Genomic DNA, 26,382 nt, shown 5'->3' with positions numbered 1-26,382 from the left:
CACATAATATTCTCTTTTCATAAAATAACAATTCATGCAAAAATGCTAAAAAAATGTTTTACTTGACAGAAACTTATTTTAAGTGAAGAAGCATCTGAATGATACCAAATCTCACCTCCTTTCTGTTCTTTATCTTTTTCTTCCTTTACTGGAAGCTTACTTGTATTTTCATCAGTTAGTTCAGATTTTAAAGAATTTTTTGTTTCATTTGGCTCAACTTTCACTTTCAAGGGATCACTGTTGTTGTTCCCTGCCTCATATTTTATCTTAATTCCATCTGTGACTTGTAACTGATCTTCCATACTTTTCTTTAGCAAAAATTTATATGTATTTGGATCAACAGCCAATATTTTGATTCCTTTATCATCTAGAACAAAAATTTAATACCAAATTGTAATTTAGAAACACGTTTAACACAAAAATGATCATAACAGCAATCAAAACTGGAAATACCCCTAAAGTTTATATCAATCAGGTATAATCCAGTGACACTTCATCCATCAAATATTTGTTTAGATGTCCTGACAGCACAAAAATGTTCATAAACATTTTCAGTCATGTCCTGCTTTCATGTAATAAAGAGAAAAAATGAAGAAAAGGAAATGTACTAATGACTATAACACGTAATGCAGGTTAGAGTGAGTTCGCTGTTCATCGAACAATAGCAAGCCATAAACAAATTCTGCAAAATTAAGGGGAGATGGTAAAAATCATGAATAAAAAATTAAAACACTGTAAATAAAAGAAAAATATCATCTAGTGTAACCTTTGCTACTATGACTTCAGCATCCTCTTAGTTGGATTCTAAGAAATCTGTTATTATTTTACTGTAGATATTATCTAGAGGTGGATCAAAATGTACCCTTAAGTTCAAAATATGTGCACATATGCTTTTCATTATTTTTCAATATTTGTGTGTGTTCAGAAGACTGTAATAAAATTATCACTGCATTAAATGGGAAAGTGTGATAGTAATAACTTCCACTGTGCACATTCCATCACAATTCGAAAGTGTTTATAATGTGTGATACCTTGAACCTGGACCATTATTTTCTGAGGTCCTGCTCGAAGACCCATTTTATGACAGTCTTGAAGTCTATATTTACGAGTTGTTGACAGCCAAAGCCATCCCCATTGCCCATGTATTCTGTACTCTTCACCTTTTTGCTTCCACACCTGGAACAGAAAATATCTGTAATAAATATATTTCATCTTCTGCACATGCTAATTTTCCTACATACAAATGTAGCATATAGTTGCAGGCTCTTAACACATAACAGTACAGTAAACTAGACTTAAAAATTAGACAAAATACCACACATTTATTTTCTGCAAATATAAAAGATCTATTGCTTTTTATTGTCTTATTCTACGGTTTATTCTCACTATTTCAACTTTCCTAGCTAATAATAGAATATTTATTTTAAAGTTGAATAAATGTAAAGCTCTGTTATTAACCCTCGAGTGGGCGCATCTGTGTTTAAAGTGCTCCAATCGCAAATAACATTCTTTTGTCCCATTCCATTGTTGTTTTACAATTGCGAGCCCATACTTATTTGTTCATTATTGCTTCAGCTAACACAGTAAGAGGTTGAGTTGTCATATGTACAAATGAGTATTAGCAATATAAAATAAACAGCAAGCTAGGTGAGAAAAAAATTTATGATGTGTGCACGAAAAGATCCTGATTCTGAGCTATTAGCACAGTTCCACAATAAGACAGTTATCTACAAGATAATTAGTAATCAAGTAAATAAATGACATGTGACTAGGGCCCCCCCCCCGCCGGGTAGACCGTTCGCCGAGTGCAAGTCTTTCGATTTGATGCCACTTCGGCGACTTGTGCATCGATGGGGATGAAATTATGATTATCAGGACAACACAACACCCAGTTTCTGAGTGGAGAAAATCTCCATCCCAGTTGAGAAACGAACCCCAGCCTTTAGGATTGACATTCTGTCACACTGGCCACTCAGCTACTAGGGGCGGACAGTAATCAAGAGGTGTGATGGAACTGCGCTGTTTAATGCTTCGTGTGTGTCATTACTGTGGGGTAACACTTATATGCAGCAAAAGAGTGATGCAATTAAATGCTTGTTTCATTACTGTTAATGAAAAATCGTGTGCCTGCTTGAGAGTTAAGAATGTTATACTAACACACATTTAAGTTATGAACAAATGATTTCTCAAGGGCTAGCTAAGGAATATGGGATAGGCAAGACATATAAATGTACACGTAATAAGACAATAAAAGGAGCTTATGTGAGATATGAAGAAAATGAATATAGCTACGGCATGATTGGTAGAGAATGTAGTGGGGAATTCCAATATAAAAACTGAGGGGCAAAGATGAACTGAGAGACTATATCTATTACTTCTCTCATCTTTTCTCCAATGTAACTCACTTCACTGTTAACAAGGCAGGTCAATGGTATTGGAGAATAAAGAATTCCTCACACTACAGTAATGAGTCTACTGAAATGAACTGTCCTGGTAGACTGAAATTACATGCCAACTTCAGAACAATATCTACTGCATATCTGGAATGATGCTGGACTAGCAGCTACTGTTATCAAGCATGGGCACAGTCTCTGAGACACCTTTTTGGATTAATGCAGGTACTGGAACCATTTTCACACAATGTGCGTGTCGGACTATAAGTCAGTGATTACAAAATATGAAGCTTTCTATAAATTATAGTGTAACAAAATGTGTTCCTAAAGAATTCTCAGAATAATGGAAGCACATCAAATGGGCACTGTCAAATTATGTTTAATGTTGTGGCAGCCTAATGGGCAAGTGGGCTCCTCATGTAACAGGCCAAAGAGTGCTGTCCCACCCGCAAAGCTACAACACTGACCTGTTTCTCATTTCTTTTCATCTTGTTCCACTGAATTATTTTCGAACTTTGGACACTAAAGTAATAAGTAGAGATTCTGATTAAATGAGACTAACTGAATTTTAATGGTTAAGGTACCTGAGGAGCTCGAGGATGGGGGTTACAGTGTGTCTGCTGACAACTAGACAAACTATTCACACATGCCCCTAATGATTCAATCATCACCATGAACCAATTGCAAAGGACACCCCCCCCCCCCCCCCAAAAAATCCCTCTCCAGCCCATTACCCATTATAACCATGGACTGTAACAAACTAACCACATTCTTTGCCAAAAATTCAACTGCCTACAACAATATTCGGAGATGATCATCACACTTTTAAAGTGCTACTACAAAATATCCTGATCCATCCCTATTCCACACCTACTCTCAGTCCTTTACCCCACTGTTCATATCCTTTTGGAAGACTCTGGGGCAGTCTTGTCACAGGTACAATCTATTGTATCAGAGGCTAGACCATCTGTGAAAGCAGACATGTCATACAAGATATAATAGCTCTGTTTTTTAAGGTTTGCACAATCATTTATGTGACCATGGCCGTAACTATCTGTGCCCCTGAATGAATGCCCACGACCAAACTGTGGTCAAGAGCACTTGACCCGCCAGTGGCACAGCATGCTCGACTTAAATGGGTGGTTCACAATCTGTGGCACCTGCATGCTACCTAATAATGTCAGGTACTCTGAATCACATAGATGGGAATTGCCCTTACAACATGTCCTTTGTTCCTGCATTCTTCCTGGCCTCATACCCCACTAGCCCCTGCCCCCTCATCACCACTCTAGCACCATACCACCCACTTCACCTCATCTATTTACACTCGCACTTTACTCTCCACTGCCACCTCCTCCCTATCCACTCATCCACCTTATTGTATGCCACATGAAACTCTCCCAGCCTTTAACAGGGTGAGCTCGCCAGTGCCAAAGTTCCATCCCTTTCCTTTTCAGCCTCTCCCTCCCAGCCACCAGTCATCCCTCCCTCCACCTCCTTTCTCTTCTCACCCACCGCACCCAATACGACCCCTCAGCTCAGTTGAGCGCCAAAGCTGAGTCATCATAGCTGTGTGTGTGGTTTTTTTGTGGTAGTTACCTCTGAATGGACACTTTAAAGGTCAGAACGATCTTCTGTCTTGTTTGTGTGTCTATCAAACACTCAACACTTCAACTATATGATGAGTCATTACCAATATTTTTACAGTATTTGTATTTCACCCAGGACCTCCAGGCAACATGTTAAATGGTACATATCTAATGGGAAAACATTCATTTACATGTAAGAGCTGTAATAAATACAAAATGAAGGCTTGTATATCAGTGAAATCACAACAGCTCTAGCTAATCAATTTCTTATGAATGTTAGTCATAATACAGATATTGGTTACAATCCTAATAAAAATCAACACTCATTAAATAAATTCTGATCACATATTCTATGCATGAGCTGTAGAGATAAGGGAAGGGCTAGTTAGCATCTCCAAGCCAGAATACACAAGACAAGCAGTAACAGGCATAGCTACCGAGATCATGGATCGGAATACAGATGCAGTATTGAATTGAGGTAGATCAGTCAGAACAAAGTGGATGCTTAATAACCTATCCAAGGAAATTCTCTTAAGTATTCACTCTGTGGCTTTACCCACTATAGAACAAATCATCGATACCTATCTAGAGAAGACTAAGCATCTCACTGCAACTAATATTAATAATAATTGCACACAAGTTTTTATTTTATTCCATTTTGTGGTAGTCATACTGACCTGGTGTTTTAAACCTAGAGTATATTTAACAAAATTGTAAGTCAGTCTGTTTCTTTCTTCTTCCTCTTCTTTATCCTTCTTGTCTTTCTTCTCCTGGCGCTTCCTTTCTTCTCGTTCAGAGGCTGTCATTCTCTGAAGTTTCACATGCCCTGAAAATTAAAAACAACAAAATAACTACCATAAAGAAACAAAAGACTTCTTTTGGCTATTACATTCCCATTTGCCTTGTTAATTACAGAAATCTGCAATACTGCTGTATACATCATCTACAATACTTGGCATTTTACTCTTATAACATATACCTACTTCCAAATTTTCTGCATACTGAAAAATCGTATCTTTCTTTAGACCACAAATAAAGTTTAGTGGGCATTACTAAATATTGCCATCCAGGTTATAAGTCTTTTACAGGAAATTACAGAGTCCACATGGTAATCAACTCTTAAACATCACATTAAAGTTTCAATTAAGAACTAAAATAAAGTTATATGTCAATGGGACTACAGAGACGAGGCAATGTATACATATGAGATTTTGTTAATCTATTAGCACAGAGAAATGGTATCATCTGAAAGCTTGGTGACAGTTTCACTCTTGTTTTACAGTTACATGCTTGTCAACTCTTCAACTATGTGATGAGTTGTTACTTTCACACCTTCAATTATTTATACTCCCAGTCAGTGAGAACAAGTTTTGAATTGATTTGAAAAGTGCGTGCAAAGTTTCTTCGAAGTCATCATGTGCTCTCGTTCTCAAATAATGGACGAATATAGTCTGGGTAATTTCCACATCCTAAGTTATGCTGCCTTAGGACATGCGTTGTCTCTAATACACTACTGGTCATTAAAACTACTACACCACGAAGATGACATGCTACAGATGTGAAATTTAGCTGACAGGAAGAAGATGCTACGACATGCAAATGATTAGCTTTTCAGAGCATTCACACAAGTTTGACGCCAATGGCGACACCTACAACATGCTGACATGAGGGAAGTTTCCAACCGATTTCTCATACACAAACAGCAGTTGACCGGTGTAGCCTGGTGAAATGTTGTTGTGATTCCTCATGTAAGGAGCAGAAATGCGTACCATTATGTTTCCGACTTTGATAAAGGTCGGATTGTAGTCTGTCGCGATTGCGGTTTCTCGTATTGTGACATTGCTCCTCGCGTTGGTCGAGATCCAATGATTGTTAGCAGAATATGGAATCAGTCAGTTCAGGAGGGTAATACGGAATGCCGTGCTCGACCCAAATGACCTCATATCACTAGCAATCGAGATGACAGGCATCTTATCCGCATGGCTCTAATGGATCGTGGAGTCACGTCTCGATCCCTGAGTCAACAGATGGGGACCAACAACCACCTGCACGAACAGTTCAACGTCATTTGCAGCAGCATGGACTATCAGCTTGGAGACCATGGCTGTGGTTACCCTTGATGCTGCATCAAAGACAGGAGTGCCTGCGATGGTGTACTCAACGACGAACCTGGATGCATGAATGGCAAAACATCATTTTTTCAGATGAATCCAGTTTCTGTTTACCGCATCATTATGGTCGCATCCAAGTTTGGTGATATCACCGTGAACGCACATTCGAAGCATGTATTTGTCATCGCCATACTGGCGTATCACCTGGCGTGATAGTATGGGGTGCCATTGGTTACACGTTTCGGTCACCTCTTGTTCGCATTGACGGCACTTTGAACAGTGGACATTACATTTCAGATGTGTTACGACCCGTGGCTCTACCCTTCATTTGATCCCTGCAAAACCCTACATTTCAGCAGGATAATGCACGAACGCATGTTGCAGGTCCTGTACAGGCCCTTCTGGATACAGAAAATGTTTGACTGCTGCTCTGGCCAGCACATTCTCCAGATCTCTCAACAATTGAAAACGTGTGGTCAATGGTGGCCGAGTAACTGGCTAGTCACAATATGCCAGTCACTACTCTTGATTAACTGTGGTATCATGTTGAAGCTGCACGGGCAGCTGTACCTGTACACGCCATCAAAGCTTTGTTTGACTCAATGCCCAGGCGTATCAAGGCCGTTATTATGGCCAGAGATGGTTGTTCTGGGTACTGATTTCTCGGGATCTATGCACCCAAATTGCGTGAAAATGTAATCACATGTCAGTTCTAGTATAATATATTTGTTTCCATTAATACCCGTTTATCATCTGCATTTCTTCTTGGTGTAGCAATTTTAATGGCCAGTAGTGTAGTTGTATTACTGTGTTAAATTTTTAATGTATTGTTATAACTCTTACTGAAGAGATTATGACAGCATTAAAAATTTTTCAATTTGGTCAATGCTTACACAAAATCAAATTTTGTTGGCACTGGAAGCCTTTAGACAGGCAACCTGCAACTGGAATCAGTGATTGTTTCAGATGCTTAGTGATACAGATTATTCTGCTTAGTTAGGGTTCATTTTATACATGGATTTTAATGGCAAATTTTGTGTTCAAACTGATAAAATCTTAGAGATGGCCATTATTGTTAACATCACCACTACTACTTGTGATAACAAGCCCCACACAATAAAACACAGTATGCATCAGGCAAGAGTGTAATACTATGCCTGCTCCATTATGTTCAAGTGATGAAAAGGAAACAATGACAAACTATAACGTTAATATATGCAAAACAAAAGTAGCTTACCTAATGCTTCATGCCATACACTTGTAAATACAACAGGCTTGATGCAAGCCTGTAACACAATTAAGGCTCGAGCAAAGTCTCTAGCATTTACACATGCACTAACAGCTGTTATCCATGGCTTCCGTAAAAGTGGCCAGTTGGGATGCATAAAAGACGATTGAATACTTGACTCCAGCTGCAATACAGTCTGTCTTAGTGTGCTTACAAGAAGAGCTCTTGTACCTGTAATACAGAAAATTTCTCCATTTACTGAATTGTTTTCTATTATCATAACATAATATGAAATAGCATAGGCTATGAGACAGCAGAGCTGTAAGTAGTTAGAAAGTAAGAATCAATACATCAATGGAATATTTTAACACTGTTTCAAGTATGCTTCCTCCCTCCATTGCATTGTGCTCATACTGATGTTCAGAAAAGAGCAAATTCACATCAGAAAAAATATAAATAAATCTAGACACATTGCCAACTACTATTTACGCAAACAGGTCTGTAGAAAAATAATTTAATAGCCCTTCATATGATAAAGAGTTCAATGTAAGTTGCAGAAATGGCATCCATGCCAAATGCATAGGTTACCTTTGGTCAACTAATTATGTCACACTTATACTCAAATTACTGTGGACTGTCCTTTAAATTTAGTGCTAGTATAAGCTGCAAACTTTTGCCATTTTTAGCTCGATTCAAATGATGTATATCTTTGATAGACATCCTGTAACTGTCCAATAGTGACAAGCAGGCTCTTTCACATTTTCAATGCCTACATGTTAATGTGGGGAGAAATTGAAAAAGAACTCATTTTCTTTTTGGAAGCTAGTGCTAGTGAGGAAATTAAGAGGAATAAAAATGGGACTGGTATTTCCAATTTTCATTTCATTATGAAAATATCAAGTCTTGGGCACTATCGATGCTAAACTGAGTGTACTGTTATTTTTTTTCATAGGATCTACACATTCACAAAGTAAAATATGATTATGATCATCTTAAGAGCACAATCATATTACAATACCAACATCAAAAGGCTGTCATGTATCAAGGGACTAACAAACAGAAGCAACTGAAACAAAAACAGATGTGAAAATGTCTCCTGAGATTATGGTCACTATTACAAACTAAATCAGGAACCCCTGCCCAACTCCAATTTCTTTAAAGAATTGAACTCCCAAGCATAAATCAGCTTTAAAAATGAGTTAACGTGTTAAATATTTGACATTAAGCATGTAAAACCTTTATGCTTAAAGATCCAAAATCCTAATTGTGTTGGTTTCATTAGTTTTGTAGTTAAAAAGAAAGTCAAAACCAAAACTGGTACTGTATAGTGGTATATGTGAACAGCCTGCAAAAAATATTAAATTAAAACACGTTTACGACATGAACAATGAACATTTAGTGACAAACAGCTTTTCTTTCATTATTTTTTGGGACCTTGTGTGAAGGAACTTTAGGAAAGTTATGAAATTATGTTTAAAGTTTGAAAAAGTCACTATGTGCCCTCATTAACAAGCACTGGATGACTATAGTCTTGGTGATTTGCGCTCGGTGTCAAGAAAAGCTAGTTTTCCATGCATTTCAATGTTTGTGATATTGTATCTTCTGAACTGTGTGTCATACAAGAATATAATTTTGCAGTTGTATGTGGTGGCTCATACGGATACTGTCAGCAAAATGTTTGTGATTAAAGTTAATAATGCACATTGTGTCACTGTAAAATTAAGACAGTGAGCAGGCATTTGCCCACTTTCTCTACTGCATGACCTCACAAAAAGCAACTACGTAGCATTTCAGAAAGTTAGACTGGCCCACTTGTAGCTCACCTTATGAATCGCTCACAACACACAGCACAAGCAGACCTATTTCGAGTGCTCTATATTTGCATCAATATCCTAGGATAACAACATAGTGTTATCAACATGTATATGATAATGACGTAATGTCATCAACATGAATACTCCCCGCTTAATATAAATTTGTATAATGTTTTCTTTTTTATTGTAAAATTAATAATATATAAAATTCCAAATGTATGCTATTGTACTACAGTAACATTCATATGATTTATATATACATTGTTATGAGAATATAAACAGTTTGGTAGACAGCTGACAGCTCCACCAGTTATTCTTTTTTAAAAAATTGCTCATTTAATAACTGCAAATAAATACTCACTTAACAAACAGAAAATTACACTTTTGTCTAGAGAGAATTCGACAGGAAATGGTGGGGAGGCACAGTCTGTCTGTAAATTGAAAAGCAAGCAGCACACATGGTGGGGGAAACTGTCTTTCCCAGAAGAATGCTATGACTTAAGAATTAACTTCCCTCTAGCATTGCAGAAAAGTGTGCAGAGATTTATGAAGATTCTGTCCACATGCATTTCTTGCACTAGTATTACTAGCAACACATGTCTGTATTCCCTGCAGTGTTAACACACTTGTGGAAAATGAAAACCCTGGGGATATCTGCACATTGTGTCACTGGTGATTCATAAGGTGAGCATAAGAATCAGTATAACTTTGAGAAACATTCTGTAGTTCCTTTTTGTGACATAGTGTCATAGAAAAAATGGGAAATTTCCAACTTGCTCTTCATTTTACAGACCTACGGAGGAGAGAAGTGAATGACCAGTCTGGCAACACATCATCCTTCACGATTCTAACCTCTACCCATACCTAACCAAACTGTTACACCTCCAGAACACAATTTACCCTTTAATATGATTCTACTGCATTTAAGTTTAGCACAAACATTTACTCTTCATTCTTAACCTGTGTTATTTAACAATTTACATTAATTTTATATAATTAAAACACTACTTTTAACTATGTGAGGCTTTTTCATTTCCTGCAACATGGAAGGTATTAATCCCAGAGAAAAAAATGAATAGGACCTTTATCACAGGAAATTTTATATAATTTAATTTTACACTGGGAAACATTTACTCTAGAGAGAGTCAAGAAAAGCGTTAAAAAGTTGCCTTTTACACTTTGGGTCCTGAGCAACTGCGTGCGGGTGTCTACCATAAAGCCTGGCTGATTTTAACGTACTTTAAACTACTATAACTCATGAAAGGTTTCAGTTATAGCAATAAAATTACTCTAATTGAAAGACCTAGACTTCCATGTTTAAAACCATATATAATACCTTTCTCTTGAATTAATACATACTTTTGACAAGCGTTATTATTATAATATTGTTTTTGAAAAAAGGAAAAATTGGTCAAAGGTATATTTACTGCATTTTCTAGAAAGAATTTTTTTAATTTTAGACAGAAATTGTAGTTATGTTGGATATGGTATGTCTAATCTACAGTAACTTCCTGTAACTATATTAGGATGCAATTTTGCTCTTTGTGTGGTAAATTTTGAAGCACGGCATTTTGCACAATGCTACTTTACATTCACTACACAGGTAGCTTGTGTCTTTTCGCCACACTTTTCCAGTCAGCTGTTTTCCTCTCAGAGAACACACTACAGACTGTTTTTGTTTCTGTTTCTTACCTATTTATGTCATAATCTTTTCCAGGAAATGATTTCCAGTTGATAGTCTTGAGAGTCCAGATGGACCAGGTCGGGGTTCAAGATCTTTGATTTGTGCAAGATCTGCACAGATAACTGTCATGAAGTGAGATGTTGTGAGGTGTTTTCCAGTAACCTTCTTATATAATATGCAGGAATTTACAATCACCATTAGTATAACATAGAATGCCAACTTTCTCCACCACTTCACAGTTCGATGTTCAAATGCACCGTATGACAATCGCTGATCTGATAAGTCAACACTAAACTTGTTTTTACTGTAGTCCACTACACAGGCTGGCTTTGACTTCTCTCTTCCTCTCTGGTCAGTGAAAGTGACCATCTCTGCAGTGTGCCTTGTACTTATCATATGCACATTTCTTTTGTCCTTCCAACACAGTGCTAACATATTTCCTTTACGCCTGAAAATAAGTTCTCCTCGCTGAAGATTCGGATCTTTTATAGCACGAGGCAATCCCTGCTGAGATTTTCTTGTTGTTCCCACAAGAGCAGTTTTTGCAGCTTTCAGTTCTGAAGCAAGTATTGGACTTGTGTAGAATCTGTTCGTAAACAAAGTGTAGCCTTTTCCTGACAGATTTGCAAGCAATGTCTTTACCAGAGTCACTGTGTCAGACCTTTCACCCGCATAAACAGAGAAATTCCAGATGTAACCTGTGTCAGATTCAGATAACATGTACAGTTTGATACCGTATTTATTTGGTTTTTGTGGCATATACTGTTTGAAATACAAACGACCTCGAAATTTACACATGCCTTCATCTATTGTAACTTTTTGAGATGGTGTATACGTACGCTGGAAATTAGCACAAACATTATCTAGGAGGGGTGTCACCTTGTGCAGTGGGTCATAGCCAGTTTCTCCTTTCCTCTTAGCTAAGGAATTATCACTAATGTGGAAGTTTCTCAAAATAGAAAGAAATCTGTCACGACTCAAGATGTTTGGACAGAAATTACACGACACAACAGGGTTCTTGGACCAGTGCTCTCGTATATGTGGCCTCACACTTACACACATATGGACTACAATTGCCAGAAACTTCCTTTTCCACTTTGATAATGAGCAGGTGGGTGAAAGGGAATTTGTGCTTCGTAATTTCCTAATGCATTGTTGAGCATACAGATTGGTTTGTTCCTTTATATGTTTCATCACACTGTCTGTGAGGAAATAAGAGAAAATTTTTATAGGTGCACTGTTCTGGTCTAAACTGCCAACATTGCATATTCCGGATTGTCTTGAGAATAGATCGATGTGTGGCGCACGATCAGTAGTCGTCCAACCTTCCTCAGAATCAGAGCGGCGCGCAGGTCTCGGGTTCCCCCTCGCCGTGAGTCTCGCTCGTTCTTCATGCACAATATCGACGGGATTACTTGTTGCTGCAGTGCTTGGACACCTGCTCTCCTCTTCTGAATCTATCAGTATTTGCAAATGAAATCATAATTACGTACTGAGAGTTTTTTCAGTGAAAATCTGAACAAAAATTATACATGCTTTGTTGTCAGAATTCTTTACCTGAACTGCCAGAAACTACTTCTTGAACAAAGTCCACATCATCATCAGAGTCATCTACAATATCTTCCTCTGATAAATCAACGTTACTCTCTTCTAAATCACTATGTAACTCGCGAGCAATTTCTTCGTCTGTCAAGCCACACTTCGCCATGTCGATACTACTGAAACCGCGCGGTAAAAAATTGTCGTTCACAAAACACGACAAATGAAAAGGGAAACACACCCTTCCACAGCAAGCCCGCATCATCTAGTGACCAACACTCGAACTACAGTCCATGCAGTGCCTCCCAGACAAGCGGGAGCCGTAAGAACACACAAAGGTAGGAAGGCGAAGAACGAGAACTCGCGCCTGTAAAATTACGGGCGCCAGACTTTCGGGCAGGCCGCGCACGCCCATATTTTTACGGGCGTCAGCGCCTACGTGTTAAATGCCCCGACCCACCCCACTAACACATCCATGCTCAGATCCCACCAGTAAGGATTTCTATTATGTTATTCATTACATTCCCCCCACCACTATAAAAAAAAATTGTGACTACATGAATTTTTTCACCACTCACTGAACATCAGAAATGTTTAGTTGCTGACAGGGACACACAAAAGTAAATAAAAACTTGCTAATTTTTGGAATTAATTTTTATTTGAGCTGGAGTACAAACGCATGCACGTGCACACACACTTCCGCTGATCAAGTGTTCAGTGTCTTAAGCATAACGCTATATCATTTCATAACTAGAGTAGGACCAATGCGCACACAGACAACCTTTTCCATATTATCATTCCTTCATTTTATTCTGGTTCCCAAAATGATCTGTTTATTCTATCCTACTTTGTCTTTCTTTTAATCCAATTTCATTCAATTTTACATTTTGTTGATGTCTTTCCTCTTTATTTTTTCTTTTGTATGATGATCTGTTTTCTGGGTTTAATTCTTATTTGTTTTGCCTTTTTTGCATGTTTGATGTTGATGCATCTTTCACATATTTCTCCTTCTAATTGTATCCCATACATATCTCTTGTCTTTCTTTGCTTCAAGTTTACTTCTTTGGATCCCCCTATCTAATATCACATGGTAATACCATTGTTCATAAGGTAAACATGGCCTCTCACCTGCCACTATACAAAGTCTTTCGTGTCTATTAAGTTTTTTAAAAATTCTAGGAAAGAATTAACCACTGAAATACATATTTATGGTTAACAACACCTCACAATTTTCTATTAAAAAAGTTCAGCTCATTCAGTCACTTGCTCACACCCAGCTCATCTACTGAAATATTTCATCAGTCAATTTTTGTAATAATCGGTTTTTCTCACTAGGCAACTTCTTGTAACTTAATTCATAAGACTGAAAACTAGTACTTCACACTGCTATCCTTGATCTGACTGGCATCATGGCACAAATGTTTAATCAAATGGCAATTTTTCCACATATTATTCTGCTACAACCATACATAATGCAACACAGGCAAAGTTCTTATCTGCTCAATGAGACACAATTAAATGCTTCAGTGAGAGCAGCCAACTGTAATTTGTTCTGCGACAGCCCCCTACCTCCCACCCAATAACTTTCCTAAAACTTTGGCAACAAGGAGTGTTATTACCTTACGATATGATGTGACGAGTACAGTCTCATCTAGTAAAGACAGGATTAAAAGAGTTTCCAGAAAACCAAGTAATACTGTGATGGCAAAGGACACTGCAGATACAACATAGTGAACCACTTCACCAAATGAAATAATTTAAGTTTAGTGAAAAATAAGCAATGACACTTAAAGCTTCAGTTTAGTAAGACTCTCAGGAAACACTACTGATTAATGGTCACGTATAGAATTGAGACATAATAACAGACTTCAAAATACCAGGTGTACAAGCACAAAATGCAGATTTCAGACAATAGATGTCACACCAACGCAGTTTGTGCTATAAACATTCGAAACTGTGCCATTTTGTTGTGTCATCAACAAGTGTCAGACACGCACAAGTGATAAATTGAAAAAGTATGAGCATAGTGTTGCGTTGTCTTGTTCAATACACCGAAATTTATACAGAACACAGAGCATTATTAATATTTTGATTTCATTTGAAGAAAACTGTTGCTGAATCATATTGATCACTTCGAGAATTTTATGGTGAACATGCTCCATCACAAGATATGTGAAAGATGATTTCAGCATTTCAAAAATGGTGACTTCGATGTTGCAGACAAGGAACATAAGATGTGGAATTGGAAGTACTGTCGAACGTAGATAATTCACAAACACAAAAACAACTTGCCAACCAATTGGGTGTTAGTCAACAAGATGTTTCCAATCGGCTGTGAGGGATGGGAAAGATTCAAAAGACTGGTAGATGGGTAGCACATGAGTTGAATTGACAAGTAAACGGAAAACCACAAAACACATAAGACATTTTGCTCGCGTGGTCTATTATGAGCTGTCAAAACCTTGGGAAAGAGTTAATACTACACATTACCAACAACAATCGACTGATATGAACTGTTTGCTGCTTGAAGAAAGGCCACAATACTGAAACAGGCAACACAAAGTCATTTTAATTCATGACAATGCTACTTCACATATGATAAAACCAGTTCGCACCTAGTTGGAAGCACTTAGCTGCTAAGTTCTACCCCATGCAGCTTACTCACCATATTTCGCTCCTTCCAATTACCACTTCTTTGCATTTACGGGTCTCGCACTTGCTGACCAGCGCTTTGGATTGCACGAAGATGTGAAAAAATGGGTCAATGAACGGTTCACAGCAAAAGGGGAAAAATTTTACTGGCATGAAATTCACGAACTGCCCAAAATATGGGAAAAATGTATAACAAACAATGGTGCATACTTTCAGTAAAGCATTATTTATCATTCTTCTGAATTTAACATGTTTTTTAGACAAAAAGTCAGCATTTCACGCTTGTACACCTGGTAAAACATACAGATTAACTTTCACAACATTCACTGACAAAGCAGTATCATCAAACAAAACAGAATGACATACGCAAGAACAGTTTGACAATAAATTAGCAACACAATTTTCTTGTTCTGTGCTGGGGGATATCATGGCGTTAAAAACTCAAAAATTTCAAGTGATCAAAGACTTGCAAGATCCAGAGTAAAAACAGAAATCTATACCTACATCCACATCTACACAGATACTTCGCAAGCATGGTGCATGGCTGAGGGTACCCTGTACCACTACTAGTCATATTTTTTCTTGTTCCAATCGCAAACAGAGTGAGGGAAAAATGAATTTCTACATATCTTCGCATGAGTCCTAATTTCTAGACTCCAATCTTCATGATCCTTATGCAAACTGTAGAACATTGGCAGCAGTAGAATCATTTGGCAGTCAGCTTCAAGTGCAGGTTCTCCAAATTTTCTCAATAGTGCTTTTCAAAAGGAATGTCGTCTTCCCTATGCAAACAATTTTACTGTGTCAAGCAAGACATTAGTAATATTGTATCTGAACATAACAGGTTTGTTCTTCCTACTCATCTGCATTAATTTACATTTTTCCACATTTAGAGCTAGCTGCCATGCATCACACCAACCAGAAATTTTGTCTAACTCATCTTCTATTTTCCTACAGTCACTCAACTTCAACACCTTACCGTACACCACAGCATTATCAGCAAACAATCGCTGATTGCTGCCTACCCTGTCTGCCAATACATTTATGTATATAGAGGACAACAGCACTCCTATCACACTTCCCTGGGGCACTCATGACGATACCCTAGGCTCTGATGAACACTAGCCATCAAGGACAACATACTGTGTTCTATTACTTAAGGAGACGAGCCACTCATATATCTGTGAACTTATTGTATATGCTCATACATTTGTTAACAGTCTACAATAAGGCACTGTGTCAAGTGCTTTCCGGAAATCTAGAAACATGGAATCTGCCTGTTGCCTTTCCCCCATAGTTAGTAGTATGTCACGTGAGAAAAGCATAGGTTGAGTTTCACACGAGCGATACTTTCTTTAACCATTCTGATTCGTGGACATAAGCTTCTCAGTTTCAACAAAGTTTATTATATTCAAACAGAGAATATGTTCACAGATTCTGCAGCAAGCTGATGTTAGAGATGATGTTGTTGTATCCTGTGCAAGCTTCTTCATCTCCCAGTACCTACTGCAACCTACATCCTTCTGAATCTGCTTGGTGTATTCATCTCTTGGTCTCCCTCTAGGATTTTTATCCCTCCACGCTGCCCTCCAATACTAAATTAGTGATCCCTTGATGCCTCAGAACATGTCCTACCAATTGATCCCTTCTTCTAGTCAAGTTGTGGCACAAACTACTCTTCTCCCCAATTCTATTCAATACCTCCTCATTAGTTATGCGATCTACCAATCTAATCTTCAGCATTCTTCTGTAGCATCACGGGTCTGTAATTTTGCTGGTCCATTCTTTTACCCTTCTTATACACTACAGCTTCTCCCCATGAACCATGAACCTTGCCGTTGGTGGGGAGGATTGCGTGCCTCAGTGATACAGATGGCCGTACCGTAGGTGCAACCACAACGGAGGGGTACCTGTTGAGAGGCCAGACAAACGTGTGGTTCCTGAAGAGGGGCAGCAGCCTTTTCAGTAGTTGCAGGGGCAAGTCTGGATAATTGACTGATCTGGCCTTGCAACATTAACCAAAACGGCCTTGCTGTGCTGGTACTGCAAACGGCTGAAAGCAAGGGGAAACTACAGCCGTAATTTTTCCCGAGGACATGCAGCTTTACTGTATGATTAAATGATGATGGCGTCCTCTTGGGTAAAATATTCCGGAAGTAAAATAGTCCCCCATTCGGATCTCCGGGCGGGGACTACTCAAGAGGATGTCGTTATCAGGAGAAAGAAAACTGGCGTTCTACGGATCGGAGCGTGGAATGTCAGATCCCTTAATCGGGCAGGTAGGTTAGAAAATTTAAAAAGGGAAATGGATAGGTTAAAGTTAGATATAGTGGGAATTAGTGAAGTTCGGTGGCAGGAGGAACAAGACTTCTGGTCAGGTGACTACAGGGTTGTAAACACAAAATCAAATAGGGGTAATGCAGGAGTAGCTTTAATAATGAATAGGAAAATAGGAATGCAGGTAAGCTACTACAAACAGCATAGTGAACGCATTATTGTGGCCAAGATAGATACGAAGCCCACACCTACTACAGTAGTACAAGTTTATATGCCAACTAGCTCTGCAGATGACGAAGAAATTGAAGAAATGTACCAAGAAATAAAAGAAATTATTTAGATAGTGAAGGGAGACGAAAATTTAATAGTAATGGGTGACTGGAATTCGAGTGTAGGAAAAGGGAGAGAAGGAAACATAGTAGGTGAATATGGATTGGGGCTAAGAAATGAAAGAGGAAGCCGCCTATTAGAATTTTGCACAGAGCACAACTTAATCATAGCTAACACTTAGTTTAAGAATCATGAAAGAAGGTTGTATACGTGGAAGAAGCCTGGAGATACTGGAAGTTTTCAGATAGATTATATAATGGTAAGACAGAGATTTAGGAACCAGGTTTTAAGTTGTAAGACATTTCCAGGGGCAGATGTGGACTCTGATCACAATCTATTGGTTATGACCTGTAGATTAAAACTGAAGAAACTGCAAAAATGTGGGAAATTAAGGAGATGGGACCTGGATAAACTGAAAGAACCAGAGGTTGTACAGAGTTTCAAGGAGAGCATAAGGGAACAATTGACAGGAATAGGGGAAAGAAATACAGTAGAAGAAGAATGGGTAGCTCTGAGGGATGAAGTAGTTAAGGCAGCAGAGGATCAAGTAGGTAAAAAGACGAGGGCTAGTAGAAATCCTTGGGTAACAGAAGAAATATTGGATTTGATTGATGAAAGGAGAAAATATAAAAATGCAGTAAATGAAGCAGGCAAAAAGGAATACAAACGTCTCAAAAATGAGATCGACAGGAAGTGCAAAATGGCTAAGCAGGGATGGCTAGAGGACAAATGTAAGGATTTAGAAGCTTATCTCACTAGGGGTAAGATAGATACTGCCTACAGGAAAATTAAAGAGACCTTTGGAGAAAAGAGAACCACTTGTATGAATATCAAGAGCTCAGATGGCAACCCAGTTCTACGCAAAGAAGGAAAGGCAGAAAGGTGGAAGGAGTATATAGAAGGTTTATACAAGGGCGATGTACTTGAGGACAATATTATGGAAATGGAAGAGGATGTAGATGAAGACGAAATGGGAGTTACGATACTGCGTGAAGAGTTTGACAGAGCACTGAAAGACCCGAGTCGAAACAAGGCCCCCGGAGTAGACAACATTCCATCAGAACTATTGACGGCCTTGGGAGAGCCAGTCATGACAAAACTCTACCAGCTGGTGAGCAAGATGTATGAAACAGGCGAAATACCCTCAGACTTCAAGAAGAATATAATAATTCCAATCCCAAAGAAAGCAGGTGCTGACAGATGTGAAAATTACCGCACTATCAGTTTAATAAGTCACAGCTGCAAAATACTAACGCGAATTCTTTACAGACGAATGGAAAAACTGGTAGATGCGGACCTCGGGGAGGATCAGTTTGGATTCCGTAGATATGTTGGAACACGTGAGGCAATACTAACCTTACGACTTATCTTAGAAGAAAGATTAAGAAAAGGCAAACCTACATTTCTAGCATTTGTAGACTTAGAGAAAGCTTTTGACAATGTTGACTGGAATACTCTCTTTCAAATTCTAAAGGTGGCAGAAGTAAAATACAGGGAGCGAAAGGCTATGTACAATTTGTACAGAAACCAGATGGCAGTCATAAGAGTCGAGGGGCATGAAAGGGAAGCAGTGGTTGGTAAGGGAGTGAGACAGGGTTGTAGCCTCTCCCCGATGTTATTCAATCTGTATATTGAGCAAGCAGTAAAGGAAACAAAAGAAAAATTTGGAGTAGGTATTTAAATTCATGGAGAAGAAGTAAAAACTTTGAGGTTTGTCGATGACATTGTAATTCTGTCAGAGACGGCAAAGAACTTGGAAGAGCAGTTGAACGGAATGGACAGTGTCTTGAAAGGAGGATATAAGATGAACATCAACAAAAGCAAAACGAGGATAATGGAATGTAGTCAAATTAAATCGGGTGATGCTGAGGGAATTAGATTAGGAAATGAGACACTTAAAGTAGTAAAGGAGTTTTGCTATTTAGGAAGTAAAATAGCTGATGATGGTCGAAGTAGAGAGGACATAAAATGTAGACTGGCAATGGCAAGGAAAGCGTTTCTGAAGAAGCGAAATTTGTTAATATTGACTATAGATTTAAGTGTTAGGAAGTCGTTTCTGAAAGTATTTGTTTGGAGTGTAGCCATGTATGGAAGTGAAACATGGACGATAAATAGTTTGGACAAGAAGAGAATAGAAGCTTTCGAAATGTGGTGCTACAGAAAAATACTGAAGATAAGGTGGATAGATCACGTAACTAATGAGGAGGTATTGAATAGGATTGGGGAAAAGAGAAGTTTGTGGCACAACTTGAGTAGAAGAAGGGATCGGTTGGTAGGACATGTTTTGAGGCATCAAGGGATCACAAATTTAGCATTGGAGGGCAGCGTGGAGGGTAAAAATCGTAGAGAGAGACCAAGAGATGAGTACACTACGCAGATTCAGAAGGATGTAGGTTGCAGTAGGTACAGGGAGATGAAGAAGCTTGCACAGGATAGAGTAGCATGGAGAGCTGCATCAAACCAGTCTCAGGACTGAAGACAACAACAACAACAACAACATCACAACAACAACATATACTACAGTCAGCTATGCTTTCTTTGCATTTGCTTGGGACTTCGTGCTTGGTGGGACATTCACAATAAATGCAAACTATGCAAGTCCATAGAGTACTATTTGAAAAACTGAATTAGAATTCCATTTGCACTTGGTGATTTATTTGCTTTCAAATCTTCCAGTTGTTTTTCTACACAAGGGATGCTTACTACTATGTCTGATGGTCAAATGATGGTATGTTTGCACAATTCTCCTGTGTGAACGATTTCTTTAACACGAAATTCAAACATTCAGCTTTCGTTTCTACATCTACATCTACATCCATACTCCGCAAGCCACCTGACGGTGTGTGTCGGAGGGTACCCTGAGTACCTCTATCGGTTCTCCCTTCTATTCCAGTCTCGTATTGTACGTGGAAAGAAGGATTGTCGGTATGCTTCTGTGTGGGCTCTAATCTCTCTGATGTTATCCTCATGGTCTCTTCGCGAGATATACGTAGGAGGGAGCAATATACTGCTTGACTCTTCGGTGAAGGTATGTTCTCGAAACTTTAACAAAAGCCCGTACCGAGCTACTGAGCGTCTCTCCTGCAGAGTCTTCCACTGGAGTTTATCTATCATCTCCGTAACGCTTTCGCAATTACTAAATGATCCTGTAACGAAGTGCGCTGCTCTCCGTTGGATCTTCTCTATCTCTTCTATCAACCCTACCTGGTGCGGATCCCACACTGCTGAGCAGTATTCAAGCATTGGGCGAACAAGCGTACTGTAACCTACTTCCTTTGTTGTCGGATTGCATTTCCTTAAGATTCTTCCAATGAATCTCAGTCTGGCATCTGCTTTACCGACGATCAACTTTATATGATCATTCCATTTTAAATCACTCCTAATGAGTACTCCCAGATAATTTATGGAATTAACTACTTCCAGTTGCTGACCTGCTATTTTGTAGCTAAATGATAAGGGACCTATCTTTCTATGTATTCGCATCACATTACACTTGTCTACATTGAGATTCAATTGCCATTCCGTGCACCATGCGTCAATTCGCTGCAGATCCTCCTGCATTTCAGTACAATTTTCCATTGTTGCAACCTCTCGATACACCACAGCATCATCTGCAAAAAGCCTCAGTGAACTTCCGATGTCATCCACCAGGTCATTTATGTATATTGTGAATAGCAACGGTCCTATGACACTCCCCTGGGGCACACCTGAAATCACTCTTACTTCGGAAGACTTCTCTCCATTGAGAATGACATGCTGCGTTCTGTTATCTAGGAACTCCTCAATCCAATCACACAATTGATCTGATAGTCCGTATGCTCTTACTTTGTTCATTAAACGACTGTGGGGAACTGTGTCAAACGCCTTGCGGAAGTCAAGAAACACGGCATCTACCTGTGAACCCGTGTCTAAGGCCCTCTGAGTCTCGTGGACGAATAGCGAGAGCTGGGTTTCACACGACCGTCTTTTTCGAAACCCATGCTGATTCCTACAGAGTAGATTTCTAGTCTCCAGAAAAGACATTATACTCGAACATAATACGTGTTCCAAAATTCTACAACTGATCGACGTTAGAGATATAGGTCTATAGTTCTGCACATCTGTTTGACGTCCCTTCTTGAAAACGGGGATGACCTGTGCCCTTTTCCAATCCTTTGGAACGCTTCGCTCTTCTAGAGACCTACGGTACACCGCTGCAAGAAGGGGGGCAAGTTCCTTCGCGTACTCTGTGTAAAATCGAACTGGTATTCCATCAGGTCCAGCGGCCTTTCCTCTTTTGAGCGATTTTAATTGTTTCTCTATCCCTCTGTCGTCTATTTCGATATCTACCATTTTGTCAACTGTGCGACAATCTAGAGAAGGAACTACAGTGCAGTCTTCCTCTGTGAAACAGCTTTGGAAGAAGACATTTAGTAATTCGGCCTTTAGTCTGTCATCCTCTGTTTCAGTACCATTTTGGTCACAGAGTGTCTGGACATTTTGTTTTGATCCACCTACCGCTTTGACATAGGACCAAAATTTCTTAGGATTTTCTGCCAAGTCAGTACATAGAACTTTACTTTCGAATTCATTGAAAGCCTCTCGCATAGCCCTCCTCACACTGCATTTCGCTTCGCGTAATTTTTGTTTGTCTGCAAGGCTTTGGCTATGTTTATGTTTGCTGTGAAGTTCCCTTTGCTTCCGCAGCAGTTTTCTAACTCGGTTGTTGTACCACGGTGGCTCTTTCCCATCTCTTACGATCCTGCTTGGCACATACTCATCTAACGCATATTGTACCATGGTTTTGAACTTTGTCCACTGATCCTCAACACTGTCTGTACTTGAGACAAAACTTTTGTGTTGAGCCACCAAGTACTCTGAAATCTGCTTTTTGTCACTTTTGCTAAACAGAAAAATCTTCCTACCTTTTTTAATATTTCTATTTACGGCTGAAATCATCGATGCAGTAACCGCTTTATGATCGCTGATTCCCTGTTCTGCATTAACTGATTCAAATAGTTCGGGTCTGTTTGTCACCAGAAGGTCTAATATGTTATCGCCACGAGTCGGTTTTCTGTTTAACTGCTCAAGGTAGTTTTCAGATAAAGCACTTAAAAATATTTCACTAGATTCTTTGTCCCTGCCACCCGTTATGAACGTCTGAGTCTCCCAGTCTATATCCGGCAAATTAAAATCTCCACCCAGAACTATAACATGGTGGGGAAATCTACTCGAAATATTTTCCAAATTATTCTTCAGGTGCTGAGCCACAACAGCTGCTGAGCCCGGGGGCCTATAGAGACATCCAATTACCATGTCTGAGCCTGCTTTAACCGTGACCTTCACCCAAATCATTTCACAATTCGAATCTCCGTCAATTTCCTTCGATACTATTGCACTTCTTATCGCTATAAACACGCCTCCCCCTTCACTGTCCAGCCTATCTCTGCGGTATACATTCCAATCCGAGTTTAGCATTTCATTACTGTTTACGTCTGGTTTCAGCCAACTTTCTGTTCCTAGTACTATATGGGCGTTGTGACCGTTTATTAATGAGAGCAGTTCTGGGACCTTTCTATAGACGCTCCTGCAGTTTACTATAAGCACATTAATATTGTTATTCCTTGTTGCATTTTGCCTACTGCCTTGCCGCGTCTCAGGAGGCGTCTTGTCGGGCCTAGGGAGGGAATTCTCTAACCTAAAAAAACCCCATGTGCACTCCACACGTACTCCGCTACCCTCGTAGCCGCTTCCGGCGTGTAGTGCACGCCTGACCTATTCAGGGGGACCCTACATTTCTCCACCCGATAGCGGAGGTCGAGAAATTTGCACCCCAGCTCTCCGCAGAATCGTCTGAGCCTCTGGTTTAAGCCTTCCACTCGGCTCCAAACCAGAGGACCGCGATCGGTTCTGGGAACGATACTACAAATAGTTAGCTCTGATTCCACCCCGCGAGCGAGGCTTTCCGCCTTCACCAACTCCGCCAGCCGCCTGTACGAACTGAGGATGACCTCTGAACCCAGACGGCAGGAGTCATTGGTGCCGACATGAGCAACAATTTGCAGTCGTGTGCACCCAGTGCTCTCTATCGCCGCCGGTAGGGCCTCCTCCACATCTCGGATGAGACCCCCCGGCAAGCAGACAGAGTGAACACTGGCCTTCTTCCCCGACCTTTCCGCTATTTCCCTAAGGGGCTCCATCACCCGCCTAACGTTGGAGCTCCCAATAACTAATAAACCCCTCCCCCCATGTGCCTGCTCGGACCTTGCTGAAGGAGCTGCCACATGTCCACTCACAGGCAGAGCGGGCGATGCCACACGGCCAGCCTCCACATTGACCCTCCGCCTCGTGCGCCGCGAACGCCGCTGAACCCGCCACTCCCCTTGGGGAGAGGGTGGCCCAACCGCGCCCGGTACCCGCGAAGATGTCTCGACAGCAGGGACAGTGGGTGAAGCATGTAACACCTGGGGTGTACCTTGCGACGCACCAGACTCCCCACTGCCGCTACACTCCGAGGCAGCAGCCTGAAGACGGCTGACCGCGGCCATCAACACGCTCAGCTGTTCGCGAAGAGTGGCCAGCTCCTCCTGCGTCCGTACACAGCAGCCACACATCCTATCCATCCTAAGAAGTCAATTTACTATAGAGAGTGAATAAACTTTTAAATAGACTGCTAATTCACTAAAGGCAGTTGATTATTGACTGAAGTGTGATTGCTAACCACTCCTTGTAGAAAACAAGGAAAATAGCACTACCTGTCTCTGGACTGTATTCAAAACAAACACTAGCACTACTAGCACTATGGCTGACTAAAGGGACTCTCTCTGACTGTATTCAAAACAAACACGAAATCTATGGAACACTTAATAGCACTCGACTATTAAAGCTTCCTAAAAGCAAAAACACGCAGAAGAAGTGACAAGTTAGAAAAATACAGTTAATACTTAAATTAAGGTAGCTCGCTGCACAGCAGACGTGAAGCAGACGGCGGTTAGGGCGACACTGACACTACTGGCACTATGGTTGACTAAAGGGACTCTCTCTGACTGTATTCAAAACAAACACGAAATCTATGGAACACTTAATAGCACTCGACTATTAAAGCTTCCTAAAAGCAAAAACACGCAGAAGAAGAAGTGACAAGTTAGAAAAATACAGTTAATACTTAAATTAAGGTAGCTCGCTGCACAGCAGACGTGAAGCAGACGGCGGTTAGGGCGACACTGACACTACTGGCACTATGGTTGACTAAAGGGACTCTCTCTGACTGTATTCAAAACAAACACGAAATCTATGGAACACTTAATAGCACTCGACTATTAAAGCTTCCTAAAAGCAAAAACACGCAGAAGAAGAAGTGACAAGTTAGAAAAATACAGTTAATACTTAAATTAAGGTAGCTCGCTGCACAGCAGACGTGAAGCAGACGGCGGTTAGCACTTTTCAACTGCCACCAGACTTGTCAACAAGTGACTGAATGGAAGCCTTAGGCCCACTCAACAATTTTACATAGGACCATAATTTTCTCGGGTTCTCTTCCAGATCTTTTGCTAATATGCTGTAGTTGTTCTATGCTGCAAGCATAGATCTTTCCAAAGATGCACAAATGTGTACTAACCTTTGCTTGTCGTCATTTGTGGGTTCTCTTTTGAACCCAGAGTGCAACAGCGTCTGCTTACCATGATGGGTGTTTTCCATCCTTTAGCCATCTACTAGGCACATAGCTCCAGAGATTTACAATCTGCTTAAAGTTTGCTCATAATTCCTCTACATCCATCTTACTGGAACTACTTGTAAGTGATATCAATTCACTGTCTTAAGTGAGATGCTAACAACTGCTTATCTGCTCTACCTAGCAGAAACACTCTCCTGGTGTTCTTGAATGATTTATGAACTTTTGCAACCATAGTTGCTATAATGACATCACAACCACTAATCCCCTTTTCTATACTCACCTTGTCAGTATGGTACAGTCTATTTGTAGCTACATGATCTAAGAAATTTCCAATTCATGTGGGCTACCATGCTAACTGCTCATGACTGTTTTTAAAACACATGTTCAAAAGTATTTCACATGACTGTCTGTCTGTGCCCCAATGCAATGAGTCCACAGCCATCTCAGTCTATAATCGGTAGATTAAAGTCGCCTCCAAGTAGTACTGCATGACCTGGGTATTTCCACACTACTTTGATTTGATTTGATTTATTATTGGTCCAGTTTTATCATACAGCACAAATTGTACAATTGATATTGGACAGGTGAAAGATAAATTGTACAATTGATACTGGACAGGTCAAAGATAAGTTACAATAATACATAGTATTAGCAATTAAAATTAGGTACCTACTACAATTAATTTTGTTACTTATTCAGAAATTCTCTGACAGAATAGAAACAGTGCTTTATTATAAATGCCTTTAGTTTAGCTTTAAATATTGGATGAGTAGTATTTTTTATTTCCTCTGGTATGTTATGTAGTATTACACCAATGTTAATTATACTCCTCTGATAGTTGGTTGTTCTGTGATACTTTTGATGTATATTTGATTCCCTTCTGATGCTATAGTTGTGTACACTTTTGTTCTGTAGCAGTTTGCCTGTTTTCAGGAGGTAGTCAATAGCGAACAAGATAGTTTCATAAATGAATAAACTTGGAACATGTAGAACATCAAGCTCAGTAAAATGGGATTTACAGGACTCCATCTTTTTAAGGTCACAAATTATTCTTAAAGCCTTTTTTTTGCATTCTAAAAACCTTTACACTGTGAGTTGAGTATCCCCAGAA

The 26,382-nt window shown here is 39.6% G+C and overlaps 1 protein-coding gene across 6 annotated transcripts in view; it reads right to left on the bottom strand.

The window, feature by feature from the left end:
* LOC126272806 (nucleosome-remodeling factor subunit NURF301) overlaps positions 1 to 26,382 on the bottom strand; it is a 282,822-nt gene that overhangs the window by 188,028 nt on the left and 68,412 nt on the right. For all 6 annotated transcript variants that reach the window (XM_049976036.1, XM_049976004.1, XM_049976012.1 and 3 more), the window contains exons 10-13: positions 7,331 to 7,552; positions 4,660 to 4,808; positions 1,032 to 1,176; positions 116 to 367 (exon numbers count right to left, since the gene is read on the bottom strand). In XM_049976036.1, coding sequence (XP_049831993.1) covers positions 116 to 367; positions 1,032 to 1,176; positions 4,660 to 4,808; positions 7,331 to 7,552 — 768 coding nt within the window. The remainder of the gene's footprint in view (positions 1 to 115; positions 368 to 1,031; positions 1,177 to 4,659; positions 4,809 to 7,330; positions 7,553 to 26,382) is intronic.

This window comes from Schistocerca gregaria, chromosome 1, assembly GCF_023897955.1.
Source record: "Schistocerca gregaria isolate iqSchGreg1 chromosome 1, iqSchGreg1.2, whole genome shotgun sequence".
Taxonomy (NCBI): Eukaryota; Metazoa; Arthropoda; class Insecta; order Orthoptera; family Acrididae; genus Schistocerca; species Schistocerca gregaria.
Note: the sequence above shows the minus strand (reverse complement) of the source record. Positions and strands in the feature narration are given on the sequence as shown.